Source organism: Anoplopoma fimbria, chromosome 8, assembly GCF_027596085.1.
Source record: "Anoplopoma fimbria isolate UVic2021 breed Golden Eagle Sablefish chromosome 8, Afim_UVic_2022, whole genome shotgun sequence".
NCBI lineage: Eukaryota > Metazoa > Chordata > Actinopteri > Perciformes > Anoplopomatidae > Anoplopoma > Anoplopoma fimbria.
In genome coordinates this window covers 5,484,247-5,503,662 of record NC_072456.1, presented here as the reverse complement: position 1 = coordinate 5,503,662, position 19,416 = coordinate 5,484,247, and the positions used below count along the sequence as shown (strand labels likewise).

Below are 19,416 nucleotides of genomic sequence, written 5' to 3'. Positions count from 1 at the left end.
CGCAGAAGAAGAAAACGGAAGCTACGTCAATTTTCGCGCGAAACATATGAGTGGTGCTGTGTGTCGTCTGCAGACTGAACCTGTACACTTTTCATTCATTTTCGATGCAGGGTTTGAGTTCAAGCAGATAAACGGACAAACAGAAGTATTCTCGTTGTCCTGATTATTGTTCGTATTGTTGTATCCGCAGACACAGTATGAAGTATTTCACCAGACTGAGAGTCAGACGAGTCTACGAGTGGCGTGGGAAGCCTTTAAGTTTCAACAGGAAGTTAAAAACCTATGAATATGGGTGAGTACTAAGTGTTTTTGTCTTTTGGAGAAGGAGAACTCTCTCTGGTGGTGGAAGAATTAACGTCATCCACGCCAGCTGATCCAAAAGGCTTTTTAAATGGTTTATTTTTTAGCTTAAGAAGTAACTAGTTACATTTTCTCAACGCATACAGGAACACGTCATCCTTCAGTTCATCACAAATCAACACATCAAGAGATGCATGGCTTTCACTGAACAGAATGGATGATAAACTGTAATCTGTGAAGTCACTAAAGCTGTCAGATGAAGCGGAGTAGTGATATCAAGTTGCATAAAATGGAGATGCCCAAAGAAAGTACCTCAAGTACAGTACTTGATTACATGTACTTAGTTGCTCTGGACGACATTTCTATACTTTTCAATATGTTCCATATTTAAGTGTAGTTGCTAAATTAGTGATTTTTGCCTTTTATTAATATATTCATTACTAGAAAACTTTCTGTTTTTATAAATCAAGGCTAAAAATGTCAGCCCTGCCTATAGATTAATTCAATTTTCGACTTTCATTCGTATCTTGTACTTCAAGGTCACTGTTTGATTTGTTTTATTCAGTTTTAGGTTACTGTTAACATTATTTTATTCTATTTATATCCCATTTGTCTTTCGATATTATCTCGGGTTTTTTTTTTTGTCTATTTTAACCAAAAGAAGAAGTACTTGGATCTTCTACTTGTATATAAGTAGTAGAAAAGGTGGAGCTAATTTGTATTGCTTTCTAAACTGCTGGGCAGTTAAATTTTTCTGTTGATGAGCTTTGTATTAATATTCTGAATCTGTGAATCTCAGCTCTTTGGACATCAGTGTGGAGGGTCTCCCGAGGATCACTGTCATTAAGACCGGCCAACACATCCTCATAGAAGGAGAGGATGAAGACAACCCGTATGTGGCCAAGGTCATCAGGCTGTTTGGTGACGGTGAGGCACAATCACGTGACGCTACAATTGACTCCGTCCTCAAGGACGTGTTGCAAAACGCCTTCTCTCTCTTTCTGTCGTCGTGTTTCAGAGAGCGGGAAGCAAAAGAAGGCGGTGGTTCAGTGGTTTGTTCGTGTGTCTGAAGTGCCTTTGAGCAAACTGAAGCTGCTGGGCAGAGAGCCTCACTCGCAGGAGATCTTCTACTACCAGGGTCGCAGCTGTGATGACGAGGTTGACGCAGGGTCCATCCTCAGACCTGTTCAGGTGACATTCAGTGACCTTTGAATAACATGCAAATACTCCTGTAATTCTTATTTTCCTCCAGAGCTGGACAACTGTGCTTTTTTTCTTCAAGTTTTTGTAATTAGGCAAACAGATCCTTTAATATGCAGTTCTCATATTTTCTTATCACACATTCATACATATCATTTCATATGAATGCATAAGTAACCGATTAAAGTCTTCTTATGCAATTGCTAGTCTTCCAAGGTTCCATGAAAAAACACAAGAAACAACAATCTTTTACTTTTAGGAAGAAATGTAAAATGCTTCCAAAAGTAAAGCATCTTGTTGGCTCGTTTTTGAGGAGACTATGTCTTTCATTGAGGTAAAAATATGATCTTTTCTACCGTCATGATGAACCCAGCACCAGCTTTAGTTAGCCAGCCATAAGAAGAGAGGAAGTAAAGTGTCCTGGGAGTAAAGTAGAAGAAGAATATACGTATGTTGTCTTATATGAAAGGCCCAAAAAGAACACTGTAAGCGGACTACTTAATCACATTATGCAATTATTTAAACAGCATTTGTATAGGAATGATTCTGTCCCAAGAGTTTTGATCACTGTAACCGGGATGCCTGTGAGCAATTTCCACTGTAGGAAAAGGTTCCAATCTGAACAGGTCCTGCATATAAAAGTGTCTTAAAGATAATTTGTTTTGGGTTTTTGAGAAGTGGTTCTTAGCATTCTCAATAAAATAGTTGTTTTTGTCTCGTGAATGTCAGCTGGGGCTAAAGATAATAGAAACAAAGTAATAATCAATGCAGTGGAATCAGCGATATCGTCTTTTCTATCTGCCAATCATGAGTTTAATATTGTTATAGGATTTCGATGCTAAATCAGTGGAGAACTGTGTAGGAGTTGCTCTTTGCAAGGTGAGAGGGAAAATGTTTTGTGTGAATAAGGTGAAATAACCCTTTAAGTCTCTGTCCTTTGACTCAAAGGTGAAGCAACTGGATGGAGCAGCTCCGTTCCCGGACTCTGGCGATAGGGACGCCCTGTACGTGAAGCTGTCCTGGGACTCCAAGACCTTCAAAGCGCTGGACGCTGCTCTGGTGGAGTCTGAACTTACTCCAGCTTCCTCCCCTCCTCCCTGTCCCAAACCCTCCCTCCCCCCTCAACCCCCTACTCCCCGCCTGCAGCTTCTCCAGCGTCTCGAGGCCCCGCCCGACGTGCCCTGCCGACTCCGGACCTCACCGTCATGCACCGGGCAACATCGGCGGAAGTGAGATACGGCCGGGCAACCATGAGTGCGGGTAGGGCCAATGCTGCGGAAGTAGAGTCGCTGCACTCCGCCACCAAACTGTCCGCCTCAAAATGTCTGAGCGCCAAGAGGAGGAACGCCTCGGCCAGGACGCCCGGCGTCCGCAAGAAACTGGAACTCAGCAGTGAGTGTTTTAAAAACAGACATTTAATGCCCGTTATAAAGTGCATTCTTTTCTGGTTGTAGTAGTGGTAGATTTTTTAAAATCCAGAGACTGTACATCAGTATTGGCAGATATATCGGCCAACTGGCAACAATAACTTGCAAAACTGTAACCTTAAATACATCCAATCTTTGTAACGGACACTTGACCGTTTTATTGCAATAAAATAAAAAGAAAAATGTTCTTCTCGTACCATCAGATCCGGACAAGAAGTCCATCAGTCAGGACATCCTGAGCCAGCTGCTGGACGAGGAGCTGGAGTCGGAGGTCATGTTGGCCCAAAGACTGTCGGCCTCTCCTACTCGGGCACTGCCCCTCACCCACAGCCTCACCCCCTTAAGGAAGCCCCACGGCACTCTGGGCACTTTCCCCCTGAAGCCCTCCGCCGTCGTCCTCCACAAGATGTCACTCTCTGAGAGGACCAGTCCTCCATCGTCTGCCAGACACGACTCCACCAGGTGAGAGTCAACACTCCCACACAGTCACAGTGTCCACATCTTTTTACAGTCAGTAGAAAAACACCCAGGTTAAAGCAGCTGTGCTTCCATCAGGGTTTTTGGAAATATCCTAGTTGTAAGTTTTTGCTACAACTGGGATTTTCTGCCAAAAAAGAAACTATCTTTTTTCTTTCAAGACTAAACCATGCATGAAACGTCATATTTTTAGCGTCAAGTTATGATAACGTCTGTCTTTTAAGTTAAACATCTCAACATCTATTAGACTGACTGTGATGGAATGTGGAGCAGACATTCATTTTTCCCTCAGGTTGAAATTCTAATAACTTTAGTGATCCTCTGACTGGTCATCTAGCGCCATGTAAGCATTTTAATACCAGTACTTTGTCCAATACTTTGGTTTATTAACAATTACCTGCATGGCTAATGACATTCCCATCAGCCTCAGCTATAATGTGCTTATTGCTAATTAGCAGATGTTAGCATGCTGCCGTTAACATTTAGTTCAAGTAAAGCCTCACAGTAGCTAGCATGGCTATAGACCTATATGCAAAAAAATGTAGCAAGAATAAATGAAAGACCTGCACCACATGAAAGGTTGTTATACATCATTGAAAAAAAGGACTGTACTGTATAGTTTGAAACTTCAAAACTTCATTCAAATTATTAGTATTATTAATATCGTACAGAAACATACAGTGTAATAGTCCATCTTTCAGTCCTAAAGTCAAAATATATTGGAAAAAAAGATAGATATGACGTAATTTCCAAACATGTTAATTTTCAGTTTTGCTCAAATCTAACAAAATATTAAATCCATATTTGTTGCATTTTAGCCTTTCAACAACAACTCTTTAGCTGTTGGCTTAGCATGAGCTGTTTATATCTATATAGGGATCTGGTCCTCTATTGTTTCGGGTTTTTCGTTCCCTGAGTGCCACTGTAGTTTCTCATGCTTGGAAAAGGAGAGCTGAGAAGAGGGGAATTCGGTTCAATGCAATCTGCAAGCTCACCACAGGTTTTAAACTGGTTTCAACCAGAGAAAACCTGTTTGAATGTGCAGACTCACTGCTGCCTCTTCTGTTGGATAAAAGTCCTCAGCAGGGTGATGATGTGATGGAGGCAGGGCTACCGTCAGGCTCGGTTAAGACGCCCAGAAGAAGAAATGCCACACCGAGGAGACAGTATGCAACCAGGGAGCAGAAGTGAGTCAGACACCGCAGGCCTGGTGGTTCTAATAACTGTCGTAATATTATGTTAAGTCCCGGTATACAACAAAGGGGTGTGTCAGAGAAAAAGATCCCTGCACCTGTAGATGACACATGTATGTGGTGAAGGTTTTTTCTTGTTATTCTTTGAGGTTTGAGTCTGCATGGGCGGATGAGGTTGTTTAACCACACATCACTTAATCATGAATGGGTTTATTTTTCTCTCATTATACACAGCGTTATAACCCCAAAATTCCAATGTGTCTTCAAACAGAGCTACCACTCCTTCTCGAAAAAAAGAACCAAAAACCCTGAAGGAACCAGCCCTGGGCGTACTGTGAGTAGACATATGTGCATGCAGGTGTTCGAAACACAACACAACGCCTTCTCAGAGTCAAACCTGAACACAGAGACATTCTTATGTGACTTCCACTCTGAGGATATCATTATTTATGATCTGTTCATACTTTCATTACTTCTACTTCTATTTCCATAAATCCACTGCTTTTAACTGCAGAACTCGACTGAGAATCATCATGTTTTTTATGTTTTCTTCAGTATCAATTGTGTGATAACTTTTAATGATAATTAATTGGAGAAATGTAAATAAATGTGCAAAAGGCAAAAAAAGAAACGGAGCTCAAGTTATATCCCACAGCTAATTCACTGACTCCATGGCAACATTATTCTTTATGTTGACATCCCCCAAATGTACACAAAGTTACAGAATATCACATCAGAATCAGAATCGGGTGTTTTGCCTTGGTATCTTGATGCATTATACCAAATAAACGATAAAAAGTGTTTACTGCTACAGTCAAGAAACATAAATAAAATGAAACAAAGGACAATACAAATATAAAAATGTTGTGTAAATATATGTACAACACATCTGTTGTTTAAATGAAAAAGCTGTACTTTAATGAAATGACTTTGTATGAAGTATATAGAATATGTGCAATATAGATGTGCTTTATTGTAAGAAATATGTTTCTTTTGTCTCTGGAAAAAGACAATCTCAGTTAAATTCCTAAACAGATATTTGTCTGGTGCGGAAAACTAGCAAATATACGTTTTTTTTGTTTTGTTTTAAATAAATTTTGTCTGAAGGGGGACCCACAGAATCTGACTTAAGAGTCCTGGCCAAGGTGATTTAATTACCACCCATTATTGTGTCTGTACCAGACACTAAGAAGCTAAAACATTTTCTGAATATCTTGATTGCAAAGACAACACCTGAAACCTCTCTGAGTTTGACTCCTTTTCCATCAGTTACAACATTATATCTCCCTTTTCCACCTGACTCTATATACTATCAAAATATGACGGATCTTCTACTGTTGTTGTGTGATGTGGACAGGGCTGAAGTGGATAATGAAAACTCTCCGATGCTACCGGTCACACCGAGGAGCTCCAAGAGGAAGTCGGCCCAGCTGGTGTTGTCTCGCATCAGAAAACAGCTGTGAGTGCGAAGAGAGAGTCGTCCTCATCGATCTGTCAGTCCACTGATTGATGGATTCATAAATTGTTGTTGAAGACTTCAGATTAGTGAGGCTTCGCTTTCTGTTTGATCAGGAATCTTCTGGACAACCAGCAGGACCTAAACTCAGACGGAGAGGACGAGGAAGAGTTTGTTCCATCCAAGAAGGAGCTACGGAGCAGCAGTGAGGAGGAGGAGGAGGAGGAGGATGATGATGGGGAGGAGGAGACAGGACTTGATAGTGAGGAGGAGGTAGTTTTTAAAAAGGGCAGACATTCTGCGTCAGGGTCTCGTACTCCTCGGTCAAAGCAGAAAACTGGCTCCTCAACCAGAACGCCGCGAAAAACTCCAAACAAGAAGGTAAAAGATCTGAAAACGTACAGAACTGACCGAATCAGGTCGTGGTTTATTTTTCTCATCTTGTCTCCTTTTAACTGTTTCCTGTTTTGACAGATCACACCCGGCACGCCACGGACTCCTCATCGCGCCACTCCCAGCATCCCCAGCAGGTCGTTACCGGCCCGACAGCCTGCTAATGTTCTGGAGGAGGCCAGAACGAGGTGGGCGCAACAATCGGTGACCTCTGACCCCCATCTATATACACTAATGTTCAACATGTGTAATCTCCTGCCCCATAAATTTGTTTATCTCTGTTAAATTATTATTATTCCATTATTGAAGGAAAGAAGAAACAAAAACAATATACCTGATGATTCCATGCTCTTCAACAGAAGTGTATCTATTAACACTGCACATCAGGGATGCAGAATTCATCACATAACAATCATCATGATAATATTGATGCGACCACACAAAAAATCCTGATCTCTGACTGGCTGGTTGGTGTCTGTTAACACCTGTATTCACAAAATTTCCCTGAATTTATTCAAAAATAGATTTCAGGGATTCAACTAACTTAATCATTCAATTATTTTTATGATTACTTGTTTAGTAAAATGTCCAGAAAACAGTGAAAAAAAGAGTGCATTGCAAAGTCACAGTCGTCTTTTGAAGTCGTCATTTGACTTCTTCAAATGTCTTGTTTTGACACAAGGATATTCAGTTATGATATAACAGTTTAAAACAGAGAAAAAGCATCAAATCCTCATATCTGAAAGCTAAAACCAGTAAATGTTTGTTTGAAGATTTTTCTTGATAAATTAAGATTGCTTGATTAAGAGATTAACTGACTATTGATATTTGGTTTCATGGATCATTTATCTTATTGTGTCAGTGCTAGTTTTAGCGCAGTGGAAGTAAATTTAGGGATATTCAGGCCAGAAAAATAGTTTTTCGTTCCAGAAACTTAATTTCGTTATTCATTAGGAGGTTGAAATTTCCTTAAGTGGGTGACTTTTATGTCTCTTTTTCAGGAAACACGTACTCTGATAGTCCTTATGGCATTAATTACATTTTGAAGTATTGTTAATTTACTTTTAACAGAAACAACACAAAGGACCAGAATTTACTTATTAAATTCTCAAGATTGCATAAATAACAAAGTGTTTAGCAGATCATCAACATTAATACATTACCAAGTTGTGCATAAATGTTTGTTCATGTCACTGTGTCTCTTCAGGCTGCATGTGTCCTCAGTGCCAGAGTCCCTGCCCTGCAGAGAGCAGGAGTTTCAGGACATCTACAGCTTCGTGGAGAGCAAGATCGTAGACGGCACGGGGGGGTAAGATCCACATCCTGATTCTGGTTTCTTTTGGTACTAATAGAAACATATTTGCACCAACATGGAAAACCTACAAACAATACAGAGTCTAACCAGGAGGGACGGTATGTGAGACCCTGAGCTGTGAACATTTTCTTCACTTCGCTAATTGTTTTCTTTTATTAGTTTGTGCTCAAATGGTAAAACTATTGAGTAAGAAAACCCTAAAATTAGACATAACCCTTGGGAAATGTGTCAGTGGTTTGTACATTATCTTCCAGCAAATTTAAGTTCAATTATTGTTGGAGCTTTCTCTTCCAATAGCAGCAGTTATTAGATTATTATCTGCTATAATATTAACGGCATGGTTGCCTGTAAGCATTTTAAGAATCAATCAGGAGAACCGGCTCTTCTTTAGGTTTATTCAATTGTCTACGACAAACTGCTCAATCAAAATAAGTGAAGCCTTTATTGCCCTTTATTGAATTGTGTTAACATTGACAATTAATCGATTTATATGTTTGGAAATAAAATATATTGTTAATCAAAAAATGTTTATTATTATTATATCCCAGTGTGACTTCTTTAAATAGATTTTTATCCAACCAAACAGTCTAAACCCCAAATATATTCAATTCAGAATAAGGTAAGACCAGGAAAGGCCACAATTATTTTTACATTTTCTGCCAATAAACAAATCAAGTAATTTGTGACCTACAGGATGACCACTAATTGAACTGGAAGCTATTCTTTTTTTATTTCCCAAAACCTAAATGAGATGATATAAACCCAGTAATGTTATTATAATGTTTACATCTTTTCCCTTCTGATGTAATATATTTTATCTCATCATAATAACCCTCCTTGTAACAGGGAAACTCCATTCTGGACACTAGTTTCAAACAAATGCACAGATGTATTTAATGACATAATCTCAGACTGTCTTTCTTGTTGTTTGTGTCTCAGGTGTATGTACATCTCAGGTGTGCCGGGCACGGGGAAGACAGCCACAGTCCAGGAGGTGATGCGCTGTCTGCAGCACGCGGCCGACGTGGACGAGATCCCTCCATTCCACTTCATCGAGATCAACGGGATGAAGATGACGGATCCTCATCAGGCCTACGTCCAGATCCTGCAGGTGAGAGCAGTGAACTTTACACGAGACAAAAGTGCATGAGCATATTGATGTTTTGAACAAACAGCTGACAGATGTAGTACATTTTCTATCGTTAAATCTTACTCTTTCTTGAGCAGGCATGAAATTAGGGCAGCAGAATAAACAATATGATTCATATGATGGAGGATATTTAAACAGTGAACGTGCTCAGCTGCTGCTCATGTTTGTGTACTGTTGATGGCCATCCTGTCAGTACTGAGTTCTGTGAGATTCACTTTCAACTAAATAACATTGCACTGTTTCCTGTTTTTTCAAAGTCTTTTTTTAGCTGCTTTTGAAATATAACAAGGACTCAACTGTGGTATTTTAGGTTATTTTCTGTGACATTAGTTTGCTGTCGTCAGGTATGTTCAGCAGCTTCTCCAAAGTCATGTAAAGATACTTGCCAGATGTGTTTATCTTTCAAATTTATCACGTTTTCATGCTTGAACACAGCAGCATTATGGGTCCACAAGAAAATAAAAATAATATTAACAATAAATAATAAAACAAAAAGATATGCTGTCAAATTCGGAGGTTATTATTATAAAAGATAAAACTATATTTCCACAACTTTAACTCTGGGCCAACAGGGGGGGATGCAGCCCACTCAGCGCCCCTATTCTATCACCTATCAGGGTTTATCTTGAATGTTGAAAAAAAAAAAAAAAAAAAAAAAAATGGATTTGTCTCTGGATTCAAAAGGGTCACATTTTCAGGACTAACACTTTTTTATTGATTTGACTTGTATCACCAGATAATAAAAAAAGCAGTAAAGAGCAGACAAACGTTCAACAGAAAGCTTGCATTATAAACTTAGGTGTGTTGATGAGGCCATTTAGGAGGCAGGGTGTAATAAAGACTTAATCCAGTTGCATTATTGGAAATGTAGGATCTAGGGGGTTGAGTTTAACCCATTCCAGGGACAATACGTTAAGTTCCTGCGCAGATTTTGACGATTATTTAAAAAAGAATGTATCAGTCTCTTTTGAGTCCACAAACATTACCTACTGCTAGCAGTTTCCACCTGCTTTCAGTCTTTGTGCGAAACTAAGCTGGAGACGTCATTCCTCACTAGCTACCTCTGGAGATGGGAAACGTTGATCTGTTTCTTTAATTTTAAGGGGTAAATAGTGCTCCAGCTGGATTAAAATGTGTGGTGTGTTTACCGACTGCAGAAACTGACGGGTCAGAAGGCCACGGCCGACCACGCAGCAGCTCTGCTGGAGAAGAGGTTCAGCAACCCTGCACCCAGGAAGGAGACTACTGTGCTGCTGGTGGACGAAGTAAGAACACTATTTCATATTGATGAGCATTTATTTTATGGGCATCTCTCAAAATCATTACAATAACAAATATTTATTTTACAGGAATAATATAATGAATGTTAAAAAATATTAATAAAAACCTGGCTCCGCAAACCTGAAGGATAAATCTGGTGATATTCTATATCTTTCTTCATCACCAGACTCATACCAACAGTGAATGTATCTCCTAACAAGTATTCCCTAGTCTTTTGGGAGTGACTTCACCAGAGCACAAAATGTGGATTAACACGCTGCTCAAAGCTGAGGTTTCATTTGAATGATTTACGTCTCTTGTGGGAACCGATGGGCTTGTATCTAAGAACTACAGAACGCAAGTCAGACAGTATTGAGAGAAGCACCAGCACGTTGTTGGTTTCCTGTTTTTTTCATTTTTTAAAAACATTAATTGTTTGGGCTTTAGCGACAGAGAGAGGGAATGGGGAGAGAGAGAGAGAGAGAGAGGGGACAGGCCACAGTAACGGGTCGGCAGCTGTACACGGGGGCGCCACCTCCACCTGTTAGCTAAGGTACCAGAGCTCCAGAGATCCTCTGCAAAGGGCAATTCCTGAGTGTAAGAGACTTGCTGCTTCATAAAAATCCTACAGTTATTCCAATGCTGCCAGCTTCACATTCATGGTATGGATTAAAGTGCAAAAATATCCCTGAAAAATATAGTAATATAAGTTCTGCAGAAAGAGAGTGTGAGAAGACTGTACTGAAGTTTAGAAACGGTTCAAAGAACACAATATCTGGTTAACCACATCTGGTTTGATTGAGTTTGATCTCATTCATGCGATGTCACTAACATGCACGTCTTGCACATTGTAGCAACTTCCTCAGAGGATGTGTGTACCTCAAGCTTAACCCCTTCAAGTGCTTGATGTACAACTTGACAAGTCCTTAAAACATTTCACGGACTAAAGCCAAAAACGGTCAATCATAAGTTTTGTTACATCTGTCAAAGTAGGAAAAAGGAAGTAACCGCTCTGACACAATCAGAAAAAAACGTTTTGTTCTTCTGATTCACAGCTTTGGTCTAGCTCGCTCGACCATCACCGCGCACCACTTTAACCCTTTCTGTTTTGGCCTGTAGTTGGACCTGTTATGGACAAGGAAGCAGAACGTCATGTACAACCTGTTCGACTGGCCGACGCGGCGTCACGCCCGCCTGGTGGTGCTGACCATCGCAAACACCATGGACCTGCCGGAGAGGATCATGATCAACAGAGTGGCCAGCAGACTGGTGAGGGAGCCTCGCAGCTCTTTATTCAGATAAACCCACATCGTAGCTTGGGGATATAACATAAGATATAATTCATAGGCTTTACAACTCGAAGGCACATTACTGCCGGGAAATAGTGAAAAGGAGTCGGTGTAATGTTAGTCATTAGAAGCACTTTAAGGTCAAATCTGAAATTCATTAGAATTTAATGATAGAAAGCTAGAACATATGTGGACAGATTTTCTCTTTGTAGTTTGGTTAGGGGAAAATGCCCATGCAGCAAATTTCTCGTGACTTGTTTGAAAGAATTTAATGTATTAGTTTTAGGGTGAATATAAATCAATTAATTAATTAATTTTAAATAGATATTAGGACCTTTTTTAAATCTAGGAATCAATCTAAATTACAAATCAAATAACTCTACCTTGAATGAGATGGAATAAGAGGAATCCCAAAATAACACTGCAAAACAGGAAATTAAGGGGGCAACATTTCAAAGTAAAATACATTTGTAACTACATTTTTCTTCTTTTGTAAAAAATAAAATAAAGATAGGGGTAGAGTTGCCTCTCCGCATCATCTCGCGCACACACCTATGCCTCGCTGTAGCTGCCAGCAGCTCCTCACAGGACGCTGATTGTTTCATGCTCTGGCTTACCGGTCACAAACACATCACTTTAATCCTGACAGGATGGATTTTTGTGTGACATGTGATCCCGCGATTCTTGCAAGATCGTGCAAAATCACAAGAATCCCTTGCAAGGAACTGTTAAGACAAAGACTTCTCCACATTTCGTTGCTGTTAAAAGTGACCCAAGAACGTTTACCACCACACCTATTGGGCAGTCTGATGCACACTGGAATTGAGTTGTGAAATCACTGATAAATTGGATTATAACTGCAAGCAGCTTTTCAAACATTTATCATTGTTTATGATGGAAAATGATGCTGGAATGTAAATAATTATCTGTACAACAAAACAAAAACCCTCTATGCCTAAATGTTTCCAGGGTCTGACCAGGATGTCGTTCCAGCCGTACAGCTTCAAGCAGCTGCAGCAGATCATCATGTCCCGGCTGAACAAGGTCAAGGCCTTTGAGGAGGACGCTCTCCAGCTGGTGTCCAGGAAGGTAAACGACTGGGAGGCCTCTCACACCTTCTCACCTGACCCCGAGCTTTCTCAAAAGTCTGTTCACTCACAGGTATTCCTCCCCTCTCCCAGGTGGCCGCTCTGTCGGGCGACGCTCGACGATGTTTGGACATCTGCCGTAGGGCCACGGAGATCTGCGAGCACTCCGCCACCGACCCTTCTGCCACAGGCCTGGTTGGAATGAGTCACGTGATGGAGGCGCTGAATGAGATGTTTTCCTCCGCCTACATCACTGCCATCAAGTGAGTCTCTCATTCTGGTCACATTAATGATGGAGTTGGAAAGGTGTGATGAGATGAAGTGACTAATATGTGTCTTCAGGTGTGCATCAGTGCAGGAGCAGCTCTTCCTCCGGGCGGTCATCGCTGAGTTTCGGAGGCTTGGATTGGAGGAGGCCACCTTCCAACAGGTAAAGATAAACACACAGAAAAGTAAAAAATAAATATTCCATTGGAAACTTTCAATTCTAATAGGATGCTTCTTACTTCAGGGTGGTTCTCTGAAGTAGAAGTACATATCCCAATAATGCACAGTAGAAGTCCTGGATTCAAATGTTTATTCAATTGCAGAGTTAGAGAGAGCACAATGTGCTTAAATTTACTTAACCTCCCTTCAAGGTGGAACATTAATTCTAAAATGCTGGTTAGTTCAATGAACAACAATTCATCATATTTTAATTGTTATATACTTTGCGAGTAAAATTGAAAGTGAAGGATGTAACTACGGTTCTATGAATCCTGGTAACCGCCAGAGGCAGTGCTAAACACTGAATATCTTCTGTCTCGCGCAACGCGCAGGTCGAGTCTTTATAACAACAAAGTCACATGTGACCTCTGATGACCCAAGCCGGGTATAAGTTCTGCTGTCGTCCCTGAGATCAGTCCTCCAAAATCTTCTTGCTGGTTCACGAGATCCGACTTGCGGTCATCCAGGACTCATAGAAGCGTAGTTACATCCTTAACTTTCGTTCTATTTCATCCTTACTGACCGCCAGAGGCAGTGCTTAGCACTGGATGACTCGCGAAGAATCCCAAGTACATACCTCATACAGCTGAAGCAGAGGAACTTGGCAGAAGAACCAGACCCAGTGGATAGGGGGTTGCAACATTCCCTCTGTAGTATCTGGTGAATGTGCTCGGTGATGCCCATGAGGCCGCAGCACATATATCCTCCACGGGCACACCTCTCAGAGTCGCCCATGATGTGGAGACACACCTGATTGTCTTGTATGCATAGGCAAAGGCTTCCACTATCCAGTGGGACACGCACTGTTTCGAAAGACCAAAGCCCTTCTTAGGACCACCATAACAGACAAAGAGCTGCTCTGACCGCCGTATGCACGTGGTGGCTTCTTCATAGGCTCTGTGGGCCTACACCGTGCACAGCAGAGTTGACCTCTCCTAACGAGGGGTCAAACTTTGCAAGCTGGATAGGCTGATTGACATATGAGCGGGCCAGCACCTTTGGGATAAATGCTGTATTAGGCCACAAAGTGACACCCGAGCCATCTGAGTTCCAGCTCAGACATGGCTCACTCACCGACGGGGCATGATGCTCGCCAACCTGCTTTGCCGAAGTTATGGCAAGGAAAAAAGTTGTTTGGCCGACAGCCACCTCAGCTATGCAGTGCCAAGGGTTCAATGGAGGCAAGCATAGGATGTCCAGTACCAGGAGTTGGTCCCATGCAGGAGCCTTCGGGGCGCCTGGGGGACGCAACCGCAGGGCCCCTTTTAGGAAGAGGGACACTAGCCTGTGGCTCCCCACTATGTTATTGTCGACCTTTGCATGCTGCCATGAAATAGCAGCCACGTACACCCTCTGAGTAGATGGAGACCGGCCCCTATCTACGAGGGACTGCAGAAACTCAAGTATGGCAGGCACGGGTCACTGTACTGGGTCCTTGTTCTGAGCTACACCAGTCAGAAAACAACCTTCATCATGTACTGAAGATGGGTAGATGACACTCTGTCATTCAGAATAGTCCTCCAGTGGCCAGATCCACAGTTGAAGGCGGCTGGGATCGGGATGCCAAATCTGAGCCCCTAGCTGAGACAGGAGGTCTCTCCTGTCGGGGAGGCGCCAGAGCATCTAGCAGCAGAGTCTGTGCAGCAGGGAGGGCCAAGTCCTGGCTGGCCATAAGGGGTCCACCAGCATAAGTATGTGGCCCTGTTGAAGCACTCTGAGAAGCATTGGTTAGATCAGAGGAAACAGTGGGAAGGCAATGAGATCCACCTCTGCCCTGCCGAAGAGCCCCCAGATGCTGCGCACCACCTCTGGATTAAGCCGTAACTCCCCCAGTGGAGGCTTGTGACTGGAGAGGAAATGCCCAAGAGGCGAAGAAAGAGGATGTAGGGCAACCGCCTGGCCCCTCGGAACAGGGGATGGCTGTGGAGGATATTGTCCACACGCTGAAGTGACGGACAGGCCCTTATAGTGACTGCATCCAGAGCCACACCAATGAAGTGCATGCTCTGAGGGGGACTCAGAGAGCTCTTCTCCATGTTCACCCTGAGACCCAGCCGGTCCGAATGAGAGGGAGAAGACAAGCATTGTCCTGTGCCGACTAAAGCCAGGACGGCGCACAATGTGATGTGGGAGGTCTTAGGCCTGGGGGGTGGGGGTGGGGGTGGGTGCATGTCCCTGTGAAGACCAGATAACTGCTGCCTGGTCTTACTAGCTTGAACTGTCTGCTGAAGCACTTGTATAGCAGCTGAACCGAACAGCTCCCCGGGTTCCACTGGGAAAGTATGGAGGGTCCTCCTACATGCCTCCAACAGGGATGACTGCGCCAGCCAAACCTGGCGGCGAGTCTGAACCAGAGTGGACATCAGACTCCCAAGTTCCTTCGCATGAGCGCAAATGCCTGCAATGAAGCATCGCTGAGGCTGGTAGAGGATGCGTCAAAAGTAGCCTGCTGCAGAGAAGCCGAGAGGGCCAGCATGAGGTGAGAGAGGAAGTTGCCAATGCGCACCACTGTTTAATAAGCCCTGGAGAGCAGGTCATCTGTGACATTGGGTTCGAGGGCACCTCACATCAGTCCTCAGTCTCTTCAGGGGAAACTATGAGGGAAGCAATAGTCGGCTCGATAGATGGCATATGTTCTAGGCTAAATTTTGCCGCATCCTGCATGGCTGTTAGGGTTCGGCCATCTGACGTAAAGTTGGAGAGAGCATTCGTGTCCCTCCAGCATGCATGCCGCTTCGTCAGATACTCCTCAGAGTTAAAAACACTAAAGCTGGCGGGAGCAGGAACGCGCCTGAGAAAGGCACTATCAGGGGGAGCTTCTGGCTGATGTATATCCAGCTGCAGGCGTGCTAATGCCATGTATATGACAGACCCCATGGAGCTGTCTTCTACCCCATCTGAAGAACTACGAGATGAGGAGCGTGAGCCAGACCCATAAGCCTGGGAGGGCCGCGCTTCACTCTGCTCTGTAAAGAGATTGGTTGATGCTACCACGGAGATAACGTCCTCCTCTGGAACTAGATCAGCCACAGGTGGATTTGATGCATCAGCCTTCCCTGCACTAGGGTGGAGGGTCAGGAGAAGCGGCTTTATCTGGGCTAGCTCAGCGGTCAGCAGATCCACCTGGACTTAGCTCTCTTGGGTGGACCACCTACTGCCTTTGCGACCCGATGCTTGAAATGGGTAGGTTGGGCTGGATCTAACTGCCCTGACAGGGGGAAGCCAACATCATCCATCAGGTGTTCCATCTCAGCCAGCCTAGCAGCCCTTACTGCACAAGGCATGATGCCGCAGTTCATGCAAGGGTGCTCTGAGAGGCCCTCCCTCAGATGCTCTAGGGCAAGACAAGAGGGTCAAAGGTCATGGCCGTCTTCAGGCTGAAGAGGAGCAATACAGGTCTTACAGCCAGGAGAGTTAAACATAGCCACGACTCTAGTTAATGCGGGGTTGCTCAAGTCAGTCTGAGCAAGAGCACTCCATGACTGCGAAGAATACAGGCAGGGAACAGTCTACACAGTGAGAGGGGAGCGAGAACACTCTTAACTAGCACAGACGCTTTAAATATTAGTGTCCTACCAGTTGGCCTGAGTGAGAGCACTCTGCTGACTGTGAAATCAGTAATGCTACAAAAGTTAATATACATAATATCAATATGGACCTAGTCTGACTAGGGTCCCTCCAGGTTAGCTTGAGCCGGACACGACAGTGTATAACTCTACAATGAGAGGAGCTCAATGGTCCGAACGGCGAAGAGAGACAGCTCATCCCAGCCTTTGGAGGGCGAGAGATCCGCAACTCCGACCGGTGGTCAAAAGGCTACAAGCGACGAGCTTGTACACAATCTTACCATTAAAGTAAGTCTGCCTAACAAGAATATGAAAAAGGACTGATCTCAGGGATGCTCACCGGAACTTTTACCCGGCTGGGGTCATCAGAGGTCACACGTGACTTTGTTGTTATAAAGACTCGACCTGCATGTGTGCAACACGGAAGATATTCAGTGTTAAGCACTGCCTCTAGCGGTCAGTAAGGATGAAATAGAACTGAGACTGCAATGTAACCAATCTCTTTGTTGGGTAAACAATGCTCTCATTTGAAGTGGAAGTACACTGTAAGTAGTATACAGTTGAGTTGCATATTTGTTACGTGCCTTGGGGGCTGTTTGTAAGTTATTTCGTGGCACACTGAGTTAGAATAGTATCATTGTTTAATCATTTTCATAATTTAACATCATAATAAATCTAGAGCTATTTGGGGCCCTTTTAGTTTGAGGCCCCAGGCCAAGGTTGTCTACCTTGCCAAACGGTAAAGTCCCGGTGTTTTATCTTGAACCAGAGTGTATTTCACTGATGTTAATGACTGTGGGAAGCCCCAACTTGGGTGTGTGCCGCATGACATAACAATGTCACGGCAAGTGTTTTGCTGAGGACCCCAGGAAGAGCCGTGTGTGAAGTTGTTTGTATGTGCGGTTCTCCAGAAAGCTGCAGGCAGCATCACAGGCCAAGCATTTAACCCTGTTCTGATCAGGCATGTTTTTAACGGGCACCGCACTATTATCCATGAAAAACTCTCCCCTCGAATCAAGAAAAGTAATCTTTGCTGTCTAAAAAAAAAAAAAAAAAAAAAAAAAAAAAAAAAAAAAAAAAAAAACATACTTTCTCCTCTGTTCTTCCTCACATGTGAACTAACCACAGACACTCAACTCCTCTCTTCAGTCAAGCTGTGATCTCTTTCTCTACGAAGCTGTAATCTGTGTTGGCAGCGGGACAAGATCTTTGGTATTAGAAGCGTTCTGGTTTCCGTTTGTAGTCAGAGCAGTATTGACCAGTCACGATCGTCTGACGATGACTTAGCTTTTTATTGGGCTAAAATCTGCTTGTAAACTGACTACGTTGGAACAGTCCGCTAGTGGACGTCGACTCTCAACCCAAACTACCTTTTTGTTTCTGAAGTTGCTAATCGGACTGTAGACAATGACCTGCGCTCCAAAGAGGAATTCTTGGCCCGGATATCAGTTATGTGTTATCTAAATATTGGCTGGCAACACCTTAACCTCGGAGATGATGGCCGTTACCCTCAGAGGTTAAATCGTCGTCAGGCCGATGGGTTCCAAGATTGGTCGAGCTGTGATCTTTAGCTCCTGAAGCACAGAGTTAATGTCCTCCACTCTGTTTCTCTGGGCCCCAGGTGTTTGTGCAGCACCAGGCTCTGTGTCGGGTGGAGGGTCTGCAGCCCATCAGCGTGTCGGAGGGCCTGGCGGTGTGCCAGCGGCTGGGAGCCTGCAGGTTACTGCTGCTGGAGCCCAGCCGCCTGGGAATCCTGCAGCGAGTCCGCCTCAACGTCAGCCAGGACGACGTGCTCTACGCCCTGAAGGCCGACTGAGTGAGGGTCCTCTTCAGACTCCTTTATCTGAACCACGTGGGAGATTGTTACCAGAGTTTTACAAACTGAAATGACTAAAATCACACAGAGCTCAGTTTTTAAGCCTTTAACTACTCTGTGTGTAAACTCCTCAGATTAAGACAGATATCACACTTTGGACAGAGGGAAATATTTGGAGTCAAAGTTTATTTGCATCGTCTTTTTTATTTTGATGTCCCAAGTTATAAATTTGATTTTGCTCTTAAGGGAATTATTTTTAATGTTGTACAGTGCATGTTATTTTATGTTTTAATACCTGAATATGCAATAAAACTCCATCTTTAATATAAACCACCCTTTAGTTATTGTTCATGCAGTGATAATATGAAAACAGATGAGTAATTCTATCAACAACCCCCCCCCCCCCCCCCAATGGAACAGATTTTTATGGACTTGACTCAGTGTTATCTCAGTGTTATTGTATTCGTTCAGAGGAGCCAGAAGCAGATACATCGTGTCTGTAGTTTTCATTTGGAAACCAGTGACTCGGGCATTGAGTCAGGTTCCGTTTGATCTAACTTAGTAAAAATACAAAAGTATTTGCATCAAAATATATTTAAAAGTACCAAAAGCATTTGTACTCATACACGCAGAATGATCATTTTAATAATATATATTGTAGAATTTGATTAGAATTAGTCATGCATTCATGTGTTCATTACTTAAATGTCAAACCCCTTTTAAGGTGGAATTAATTTATTTTATCTATATCATAGTTTTGTAGTGGACTTGTCATGTGGGCAAGCACATAATTCACCAAGGTAGAAGCACTGGGATATAACAAAGGTAAAGGTGACATGTTCCCTTTAAGAGAACAAAGGTAACCATGGTGATGCAGGGTCATTTGGGGGTGCAGCCAAATAGACTTTGCTGACTTTGTCATCCCTGTACTCCTACAGTTTAATATTTGTCTATGCAATTACATCATCATTTCTTTGTTTTATTAATAATCTGAACATGC

At 42.9% G+C, this 19,416-nt stretch overlaps 1 protein-coding gene across 1 annotated transcript; it reads left to right on the top strand.

Annotated features, from left to right (window-relative positions):
- Positions 1 to 3: 3 nt before the first annotated feature.
- On the top strand, positions 4 to 18,725 carry orc1 (origin recognition complex, subunit 1). The gene is given in 19 exon segments (XM_054602550.1): positions 4 to 292; positions 1,100 to 1,227; positions 1,319 to 1,491; positions 2,449 to 2,629; positions 2,632 to 2,892; positions 3,131 to 3,389; positions 4,481 to 4,591; positions 4,869 to 4,931; positions 5,955 to 6,056; positions 6,170 to 6,434; positions 6,528 to 6,634; positions 7,654 to 7,755; positions 8,701 to 8,872; positions 10,069 to 10,176; positions 11,291 to 11,440; positions 12,430 to 12,549; positions 12,642 to 12,811; positions 12,891 to 12,978; positions 18,222 to 18,725. Coding segments are annotated over 19 exon segments (2,850 nt in total). The 5' UTR covers positions 4 to 197; the 3' UTR covers positions 18,417 to 18,725.
- Positions 18,726 to 19,416: the final 691 nt, after the last annotated feature.